Raw genomic sequence first — 9,337 nt, forward strand, 5'->3', positions numbered from 1 at the left:
GGCGTCATCTTCCACCCCACGCACACAGGTGAGGGGGCACCCGTGGGTGCCATGGGGACGCCCCTGGGGGCACCCCATAGGTGCCTTGGGGGCCCCCCCCGGGCGCTGACCGTGCCTCCCCGCCCCAGGGGTCTGCATGAAGCAGCACAAGCTCCTGACCAAGGCCATCGCGCAGGCGCAGGACCACGGTGAGCCCCGGGCGCCGGCGGGGGTTGGGGGAGCAGCGCCCATGGGTGCCCCCCGAGCCCTCACCCATCCCTTCCTCACCCCCCCTCCCAGGTCTCCTGTGGCTGCAGGTGCCCTACGTCCCAGCCCCCTCGGGACGACTTCTCCAACCGACACCCAGCCGTCGGCAAGACCCCGCCGGCGCCCGCCCTGGCCCCCGGCCGCCATTGGTACCCCTGGTACGAGCGGCAGCCTCCCCCGCCGCCGCCATCGCCCGCATCCGCCGCCTCTACAAGGATTACCTGAAGCAAGAAGAAGCCCCGCGGCCATGGGGACGCCCCCCCGACGCCCCCTCCGGCCCCCAGCGTGGAGCAGAGGGGGGAATAAAGCGTTTACGGCCCCACCAAAACTTAGCTTCTTCCTTTTTTCTCTCAGGGGGAGACTGAGGCGCGGGGCTGACAAGGATGGCGGTCTTGCCGCCAAAATGGCTGTCGGGGGCCTCAAAATGGCCGCCGCGCCCCCAAAATGGCGGGGTGGCTCTGGCGGGGGGGGATACATCCCAGCGTGCCTTGCGGCGGTGGGGGAGGGGATGCGTCCCGTCATGCTTTGCGGCGGGAGGGCGGGTTGTGGCGGAGGGGCGGGGCTTGGTTGCTAGGGGAGGGCGAAGCGGAGGTAGCGATTGGTTGAGCCGTTGCTAAGGGGCGGGGTTAGCGCCGGCCGGGCCTGGCCGCGGCGGCGGCGGTGGCGGTGGGGCCGGGCCCGGCGGGCGGCGGAGGCGGCGGCGGGGCCGGGCCCGGCGGGAACGGCCATGGAGTTCCCCTTCGACCTGGCACCGGTGCTGGGCGAGCGTTTCTGCGTGGTGGACCAGCACCTACGGCCCGCCGGGCGCCGCGGGCCCACCCACCGGTACCGGGGCCTAGGCCTGAGGCCTGCCCCGCCCGGGGCATGCTGGGAAACAAAGGGGGGAGCGCGGAGCATGCTGGGAAACTGGAGGTCCCCATTGCCCAGGCCATGGTGGTTAATAGGGGGGGGGGGAAGTGTTGTTGCCCCGGGGCATGCTGGGTCCTGCCCCAGGGCATGCTGGGTAATGGCCCCTCATCACCCCCTGGGTCCTTTTTTTTGGGGGGGGGGGATTTGGGGGTGACCCTGCCCCCCCTCCGTGTCCCCACGGCGCAGGGGGGACCTGGAGCAGCAGCTGAGGGCAGTGATCGACGAGCTGGGGCGGGCCTCGGCCAAGGTGGGGGCACTGGGGGGGGGGGGGTGTGAAATGGGGGGCTAATGGGGGGCAATGGGGGTACAGGGGGGCAATTGGGAGGGTACAGGGGGGCAAGGGGGGGGTACAGGGGGGAATTGGGGGCTATGGGGGGAAATGGGGGGCAATTGGGGGGGGTACAGGGAGAAATGGAGGGTACAGGGGGGAAATGGGGGGGCAATTGGGGGGGTACAGGGGGCAATGGGGGGTGCAGGGGGGAAATGCGGGCAATTGGGGGGGTACAGAGGAGCAATAGCGGGTATGGGGGGAAATGGGGGGCAATTGGGGGGTACAGAGGGGCAATGGGGGGTACAGGGGGGAAATGGGGGGCAATTGGGGGGATACAGGGAGAAATGGGGGGTACGGGGGGAAATGGGGGGGCAATTGGGGGGTACAGAGGGGTAATGAGGGGGTACAGGGGGAAAAGGGGGGCTACAGGGGGGCAATGGGGGGTACAGGGGGGAAATGGGGGGCAATTGGGGGGGTACAGGGGGAAAATGGGGGGTACAGGGGGGGAATGGGGGGCAGTTGGGGGGGTACAGGGGGCAATGGGGGGTACAGGGGGGGAAGAGGGGGCAGTTGGGGGGGTACAGGGGGAAATGGGGGTCAGTGGGGGGTAACGGGGGCAGTGGGAAGGTAATGGGGGTCTACTGGGGGGTTAATGGGGCAATAGGGGGGTAACAGGGGAAATGGGGGTGCGGGGGGGCAATGGGGGGGCAATGAGAGGATATTGGGGGGCAGTGGGGGTACAGGGGAGCAATGGGAGGGTAATGGGGGGAAAATGGGGGGGTTAATGGGGGCAATGGGGGGGTAACAGGGGAAATGGGGGTACAGGGGGGCAATGAGAAGGGAACGGGGGGGCAATGGGGGGATAATCGGGGGGTAATGGAGGTATGGGGGGGCAATAGGGGGGTAAGGGGGGGAAATGGGGGTACGGGGGGTCATGGGGGGGTAACGGGGGGGGGACCGGCTCTTCCCGCCCAGGCCCAGGGCCTCCCAGCCCCCGTCACCAGCGCCGCGCGCATGGAGGCCAACCGCCACGTCCTCTACATCCTCCGCGACGCCGACGGCCGGGGGTGAGCCCTTCCCCCGCCCCGGGGAGGACCCGGGCACCCCCAAATCCCTTCTCCCCCCCACCAAATCCCTTCTCCTCCCCCCCAAATCTCTTCTTTCTCCCCCCCCCAGCACCCCCAAAGGCGCCGTCATCGGCTTCCTCAAGGTGGGCTACAAGAAACTCTTCCTCCTGGTGAGTATTGAGGGGTGGGGGAGCACCTGGACGGCTGGGCCCCCCCCGCAGCCATCTTGTCCCCCCCTGCGGCCATCTTGTCCCCCCCGCGGCCATCTTGTCCCCCTCACCGCCATCTTGCCGCCCTCCCAGGACCGTAACGGCGCCCATAACGAAGCGGAGCCGCTTTGCGTTTTGGATTTTTACATCCACGAGTCCTTGCAACGACACGGATACGGGCGGGAGCTTTTCCAGCACATGCTGCAGGTGAGGAGAAGGGACAAAAAAAAGGGGGGGGCCACACCCAAAAAGGGACAGCGGGGACCCCCCCTGCCTCTCTTGCCCCCCGTTGCAGAGCGAGAGGGTGGATCCCTGGCGTTTGGCTGTCGACCGACCCTCCGAGAAGCTCCTGGCTTTCCTCCGCAAACACTACGGCCTCGCCGACGCCATCCCGCAGGTGGGGGGGGGGCACTGGGGACATCCCTGGGGCGCCCCCCGCCCTCCTGGGGCGTCCCCCAGCCTTTTGGGGTGCCCCCGCCCAGGGTATTTGTCACCGTTCTTGTCCCTGGGGAGGGTAAATCTTCTCTTGGCTTCACCAGACTGGGGTGGAGCCATGGGAATTGCCCCGGGGGGGGCAAATCACCCCAAATTTTTGCCCCAAAGGGGGGTGGAGGCTTAAGAATTGCCCTGGGGGGGGTAAATCAACCCAAATACTTGCCCTAAGGGGGGGTAGAGCCTCAGGAATCGCCCTGGGGGGGGCAAATCACCCCAAATTTTTGCCCTAAAGGGGGGTGGAGCCTTAAGAACTGCCCCCAGGGGGGCAAATCACCCCTGGATTTGCCCCTGGGGGGGGCGGGCAGCGCAGCCCCTCACCCCCAGCCTTCCTCCTCCTCCCCCCCGCAGGTCAACAACTTCGTCATCTTCGAAGGTTTCTTCTCCAACCGCCCGGGTGAGTTTTGGGGGGGCCCTGGGGGGGCGCAGGGGGGTGGGGGGACACAGGAGCTGCCCCCCCCCCCCCCAGCCCTAATAACGCTGCCCCCCCGCAGCCCCCCCCCCGCCCGCCCGCCCCCCAAGCGCCCCGAGGAGGAGATCAAGCCCTACTCGCTGTCCGAGCGCGACTGTAAGCCGGCACCGGGGGGGGGAAACTGAGGCACGGAGGCTCCCTTGGCTCCGCCCCTTTGTCAGGCAAGGGGGCGGGCCTTGCCTAACCCTCAACCAATCACCTCCAGTCCTGCGAGAAGAGGCGGAGCCCCCTTGGCCCTTCAACCTGACCTCGGGGCGGGCGGGGGGCTCGCCGGTACGCGGCAGCCTCCGGCCGTTCCTGCTGCGGAGGGAGACGCCGGACGGACAGACGGAGCCCCGGCCGCCCGAGGGACGGACGGACGCCCCCCAGCACCGCCGCGCCAGGTCGGCTGCTTTCAGTTTTTTGTCGTTTTTTCCCAGTTTTGCTGGGTTTTGCCTCATTTTTCACTCCCCCCCCCCCCCCGCCACCCCCCTGTTTTCTCGCCCCCGCAGCTCCCTCGGGCGCGCCGGCCGCTGAGCCCCACGGCAGCTCTCCCCACGGCCGGGCCGTGGGGGGCTCGGCGCCCGCCGGGGCTGGGCCGGGGGGACGTGGGGCGCCCCATGGGTGCCCCCTTCCTGCCCCAGCGCTCCCAGCGGGTGCCTGTCCCCACCCCATAGCCCCTATGGGTGCCTGTCCCCACCCCGTGGGTGCCCGTCCCTGCCCCGTAGCTCCCAGTGGGTGCCTGTCCCCGCCCCACAGCTCCCATGGGTGCCTGTCCCCAATCCACAGCCCCTGTGGGTGCCCGTCCCTGCCCCACAGCCCCACTGGGGGGTTCCAGTTCCTGCCCTATAGCCCCCATGGGTGCCTGGTCCTGCCCCATGGGTGCCTGTTCCCACCCCATAGCTCCCAGGGGGGGCCCATTCCTGCCCCGCAGCTCCCATGGGTGCCTGTCTCTGCCCCATAGGTGCCTGTCCCCAGTCCACAGCCCCTGTGGGTGCCCATCCCTGCCCCACAGACCCAGTGGGTGCCAGTTCCTGCCCCACAGAGCCCCCATGGGTGCCTGTCTTCACCCTGGGGGTGCCTGTCCCTACTCCATAGCTCCCAGGGGGGCCCCATTCCTGCCCCACAGCCCCCAAGGGTGCCTCTTTCTGCCCCATGGGTGCCTGTCCCCGCCCCACTGGGGGGTCCCAATTCCTGCCCCACAGCCCCCATGGGTGCCTCTCCCCGCCCCACAGACCCAGTGGGTGCCTGTCCTCACCCCATAGCTCCCGGGGGGAGCCCATTCCTGCCCCATAGCCCCAGTGGGTGCCTCTCTGTGCCCCATGGGTGCCTCTTCCCGCCCCACAGCCCCCAGGGAGGTCCCATTCCCGCCCCACAGCCCCCAGGGGTGCCTCTTCCCGCCCCACAGCCCCCAGGGGTGCCTCTCCCCGCCCCACAGCTCCCGGGGGGGGGTCCCATTCCCGCCCCACAGCCCCCGTGGGTGCCTCTCCCCACCCCACAGCTCCCGGGGGGGGTCCCATTCCCGCCCCACAGCCCCCAGGGGTGCCTCTCCCCGCCCCCGCACCCCGTTTTTGGTTACGTTTCAATAAAAACGGTGACTCTGAGCCTTGGCTCCCGCCTGCTGTGGGTTCCGGGGGGGCGGGGTTAATGTCTCGGGGGCGTGGCCTGTCCGAGCTCCGCCCACTGCCCGCCAACGGCAGAGCTCATTGAGAAGGCGCGACCTGCGGCCGGAGTGCCGCCCTCCTATTGGCTGTTCGCGAGCTGTCTCCGCCCCCCCTCCGGAATGAATGAATGAGGGTGGGGGCGCATGCGCGGTGGGGGCGGGGCGCACGGCGCATGCGCGGCGGCGCGGTCACCTTCCCCGGCGGGGCGGGGGCGCGCCTTCTCCCCGCGCATGCGCACGCCGCCGGCGTCGCCCTCCGCGCATGCGCTTAGGGGCGGGGCGGGGGCGGGGCCGGCGGCCCAGGCGCAGGCGCAGTGCGAGCGCCGGCTTGAGGCGAGGCGCGGCCGAGGCGAAGCCGCGGCGGGGGGGGGGGGCTCCGCCATGTACCGGCACGGCCGGGCCGCCGCCGTCCGCCTCCGCCCCGCCGCCTCCCTCCGCCCCTGGGTCCCGGCCGAGGCCGCGGGGACCGGCCCGGAGCCGCCGCGACGCCGTTACCGAGCGCGGCCGCAGGTGAGGGTCGAGGGGAGGGGGCGGGGCCGTGCTGAGGGGAGGGGGCGGGGTATGCAAATGGCGAGCGGGGAGGGGCGTGGCCATGCAAATAGGAGCCGCGGCGTAGAGGCGGGGCGGGTAGGCGTGGCTATGCAAATAGACGTCGCGGAGTAGAAGCCGGGGTGGGGGCGTGGCTATGCAAATAGACGTCGCGGAGTGGAACGGGATAGGGCGGGGATCTTGTTTGGGGGCGTGGCTATGCAAATGTAACCGCGGAGGAGAAGTGAGGGGGGGCTTTCGCTGCTGTTTGGGGGGCGTGGCTATGCAAATAGGCGCCACGGGGGAGCACTGAGGTGGGGCGGGGCGGTTGTGGGGGGGGCGTGGCTATGCAAATAGATACCGCTATGTAGAAGTGAGGAGAGGCGGGGCCGGCTGGCCCGAAGGGGGCGTGGTTATGCAAATCGCGGCGTTGGGAGCAGGTTGCCGGGGGGGATCCCGCCGTGGGGGCGGGGCCTGCGGCGTGGGGGCGGGGCCTCGGGGGGCTGAGAGTCCCTGGGGTCCTGCTGGGTCCCTGTGGGGCAGATCCCTCCTCCCATGGGGCAGATCACCCCCTATGGGGCAGATCCCTCCCCCTATGGGGCAGATCCCTCCTCCCATGGGGCAGATCCCTCCTCCCATGGGGCAGATCACCCCCTATGGGGCAGATCCCTCCCCCTATGGGGCAGATCCCACCTCCCATGGGACAGATCCCTCCCCCCATGGGGCAAATCCACCCCTCCATGGGGCAGATCACCCCCTATGGGGCAGATCCATCCGTCCATGGGGCAGCTCCCCCCCCACGGGGCAGCTCCGTGGCCGGGGGGGCCCTGCCGGTGCCCCGCACCCCCCCCTTGGGGACGTCACCCCCACCCAGGCCGTCCCCCATCCCCCAGGACCTGGAGCCCGCCCGCGGCCCCCTTTCGGCGCTGCCCCTCCTGCCCCCCCCAGCCCGGCTCCCCGGCCCCCCCCGCGCTCGAGCCTTGTCCCCCCCGGAGGGGATGGAGGGTGACATCACTACGGTGGACGGGCGGCGGGAAGATGACATCGCCGTCCGCGATGGCCCCGCCGCCGCCGCCCTCCGCCTCCTGCGGCCCCCGGCCGCCTGCCTGGCCCCCGGCGGGCCGCCCCGCCGCCCCCCGCCCAGCATGGAGGAGCACTTGGCCGTCATGCACCAGAAGCTGCAGCACGAGGTGAGCGGGGGTGGCGAGGAGGTGACACCGCTACAGGGGGTGTCAGGATGGGGGGGGTGGCCTCGGTGGCACCGTGGGGCACGGGGTGACAGGGTGGGGGTGACAGGGTGGGGGGGTGACAAGATGGGGGGGGTGATAAGATGGGAAGGGTGACAAGATTGGGAGGAGGGTGACAAGTTTGGGGGGGTGACAAGATGGGAGAGGGGTGACAAGATGAGGCGGTGACAAGGTAGGAGGGTGATGAGATGGAGGGGGGGTGACGAGATGGGAGAAGGGTGACAAGATGGGGTGACAAGATGGAGGGGGGTGACAAGATCAGGGGGGTGACAAGGTAGGAGGGTGACAAGATGGAGGGGGGTGACAAGATCAGGGGGGTGACAAGGTAGGAGGGTGACAAGATGGAGGGGGGTGACAAGATTGGGGGGGTGACAAGATGGGGGGGTGACAAGGTAGGGTGACAAGATGGAGGGGGGGTGACAAGATGGAGGAGTGGTGGCGAGATTGGGGGGGTGACAAGATGGGAGAGGGGTGACAAGGTAGGAGGGTGACAAGATTGGGGGGGTGACAAGATGGGGGTGACAAGATGGGGACACCCCCTGCATGTCCCCCCCCCCCCCCCAACCCCTACACCCAGCCCCTGGGGGACTCCGTGTCCCCCTGGGGGGGGGGGTGTGGGGGGTGACCCCCCTCCCCCACCCCCCTGACCCCCCCCTGTTTCTCCCCCCCCCCCCCCGCAGCTCCCCAATTTCTTCCTGAAGATCCCCGACTACGGCCTCTACTCCCCCGACGTGGAGTTCATCAACCCCGCCCTGCGCCTGCACACCCGGTGAGCCACCCCCGGCGAGCCACCCCCGGCCTCCCCGCGGCGGGGGACAGCGGGGGACAGCGGGGCCGCGCCCTCCTGCCAACCGCCGCCTCCCTCTCCCCGCCGCCAGCGGGCGGCCCATGTACCAGGTGGCGGTGGCCCTCTGCCGGACGGTGGCCTGGGGCTACTTCGCCAGCCTGCGGCTGGAGGTGTTGGCGCTCACCCGGCACCCCGAGGACTGGAGCATCCGGGCGCGCTGGCGCCTGACGGGGCTGCCCCTCCACCTCTGCCTCCTGCGCTTCTACCGCCGCGACAAGCGTCACCTCCTGCGGTCAGCACCCTGGCACCTCCCCTGTCACCCCCCGGCACCCCCCGGCACCTCCCCTGTCACCCCCAGCACCCCCCGGCACCTCCCCTGTCACCCCCGGCACCCCCCGTCGCCCCTCGCCACCCTCTCTCGCCCCCTCTCGCCCTGGTACCTGCTGCTCCTGCGGCACCGTGGACCAGGAGGTTGGGTCACCCCGTGGCCCCTTTTGTCACCGTGTCCTTGTCACCCCTTTGTCACGGTGTCCCCGTCACCCCGGGGCCCAGCTGCCCCGCGTCCCCTCTGTCACTGCAGAGCCGTGTCCTCTCTGTCCCTGTGTCCCCATGTCCCCAGCCCCGTGTCCCTGTGTCCCCACGTCCCTGTCCTTCCCCAGGGTGGGATGCCAGCCCTGTGTCCCCGTGTCCCCCTGTGTCCCCATGTCCCCGTCACCCCCCAGGGTGGGATGCCAGCCCCGTGTCCCCCTGTGTCCCCACGTCCCTGTCACCCCCCAGGGTGGGATGCCAGCCCCGTGTCCCCCTGTGTCCCCATGTCCCCATCACCCCCCAGGGTGGGATGCCAGCCCTGTGTCCCCATGTCCCCACGTCCCTGTCACCCCCCAGGGTGGGATGCCAGCCCCGTGTCCCCCTGTGTCCCCATGTCCCCATCACCCCCTAGGGTGGGATGCCAGCCCTGTGTCCCCACGTCCCTGTCACCCCCCAGGGTGGGATGCCAGCCCCGTGTCCCCGTGTCCCCACGCCCTCCCCTGACTCCGTCCCCCCCCCAGGTCCTACGACGCCTTCTCCACCTTCTTCCTCAACTCGCAGGGGCTCATCCGCTGCCACCGCGTGGACAAGGTAAGGCCAGGGGACACCGGGGGACACCGGGGGACCCCGCAGTGCCCCTCGTGTCCCCCCCCGGCCCTAATTTTGTCCCCCGCCAGCTGATGCCAGCCCCCACGGCCGTGACCGAGGCCAAGAAGCTGCTGGTGGCAGCGGCGGTGGCGGTGGCGCTGGCCGAGCCGGGACCGGCCTTACGCCTCACCCTGAAGCCCCCTGCCACCTCGGGGGACACCTGAGTCCCCAAATCCTTGTCCCCATGTCACCTCCCCCTCCCTTAACTTAATGTACAGAATAAAAACCAGACGGACGTGACCGGAGGGGACAGCTGCGTCCCCAAACGGGGAGGGGCGGAGGGAGCCGGGA

The 9,337-nt window shown here is 70.1% G+C and overlaps 3 protein-coding genes across 4 annotated transcripts; all 3 read left to right on the forward strand.

Annotated features, from left to right (window-relative positions):
• MRPS18B (mitochondrial ribosomal protein S18B) lies at window positions 1-622 on the forward strand (the record flags this gene model as incomplete). Its single annotated transcript, XM_082333897.1, is given in 6 exon segments — window positions 1-28; window positions 129-188; window positions 280-314; window positions 316-424; window positions 427-515; window positions 517-622. Coding segments are annotated over 6 exon segments (357 nt in total), but the record flags the coding sequence as incomplete, so codon positions are not given.
• Window positions 623-889: 267 nt separating this feature from the next.
• On the forward strand, window positions 890-5,206 carry ATAT1 (alpha tubulin acetyltransferase 1). Its single transcript, XM_082333916.1, has 9 exons — window positions 890-1,071; window positions 1,342-1,402; window positions 2,402-2,493; window positions 2,603-2,663; window positions 2,796-2,909; window positions 2,998-3,099; window positions 3,546-3,591; window positions 3,872-4,049; window positions 4,158-5,206. Exons 1-9 carry the CDS (start codon window positions 974-976, stop codon window positions 4,180-4,182), a joined length of 777 nt encoding a protein of 258 aa, XP_082190042.1. The 5' UTR covers window positions 890-973; the 3' UTR covers window positions 4,183-5,206.
• Window positions 5,207-5,615: 409 nt separating this feature from the next.
• Window positions 5,616-9,283, forward strand: LOC309601123 (uncharacterized protein C6orf136 homolog). 2 transcript variants are annotated; one of them, XM_082334008.1, is made up of 6 exons: window positions 5,616-5,818; window positions 6,730-7,026; window positions 7,764-7,852; window positions 7,962-8,162; window positions 8,920-8,989; window positions 9,076-9,283. In XM_082334008.1, the coding sequence occupies exons 1-6, from the start codon at window positions 5,690-5,692 to the stop codon at window positions 9,208-9,210; spliced, it is 921 nt and encodes a 306-aa protein (XP_082190134.1). In that variant the 5' UTR covers window positions 5,616-5,689; the 3' UTR covers window positions 9,211-9,283. The 2 variants fall into 2 exon arrangements, with proteins under 2 accessions (XP_082190134.1, XP_082190135.1); XM_082334009.1 differs by having other exon boundaries at window positions 8,960-8,989; window positions 9,076-9,215.
• Window positions 9,284-9,337: the final 54 nt, after the last annotated feature.

This window comes from Platalea leucorodia, assembly GCF_965183815.1.
Source record: "Platalea leucorodia genome assembly, chromosome: 28".
NCBI classification, from domain to species: domain Eukaryota; kingdom Metazoa; phylum Chordata; class Aves; order Pelecaniformes; family Threskiornithidae; genus Platalea; species Platalea leucorodia.

Excerpts from the sequence above, each read along its gene's own strand:
- ATAT1 (XM_082333916.1), top strand. The coding sequence starts at position 974 with ATGGAGTTCCCCTTCGACCTGGCACCGGTGCTGGGCGAGCGTTTCTGC. Across the intron at positions 2,910-2,997 it reads TTTTCCAGCACATGCTGCAG|AGCGAGAGGGTGGATCCCTG; the intron begins GTGAGGAGAAGG and ends CCCCCGTTGCAG. Across the intron at positions 3,592-3,871 it reads TTTCTTCTCCAACCGCCCGG|TCCTGCGAGAAGAGGCGGAG; the intron begins GTGAGTTTTGGG and ends AATCACCTCCAG.
- LOC309601123 (XM_082334008.1), top strand. The coding sequence starts at position 5,690 with ATGTACCGGCACGGCCGGGCCGCCGCCGTCCGCCTCCGCCCCGCCGCC. Across the intron at positions 5,819-6,729 it reads GTTACCGAGCGCGGCCGCAG|GACCTGGAGCCCGCCCGCGG; the intron begins GTGAGGGTCGAG and ends CCCATCCCCCAG. Across the intron at positions 8,163-8,919 it reads GACAAGCGTCACCTCCTGCG|GTCCTACGACGCCTTCTCCA; the intron begins GTCAGCACCCTG and ends TCCCCCCCCCAG.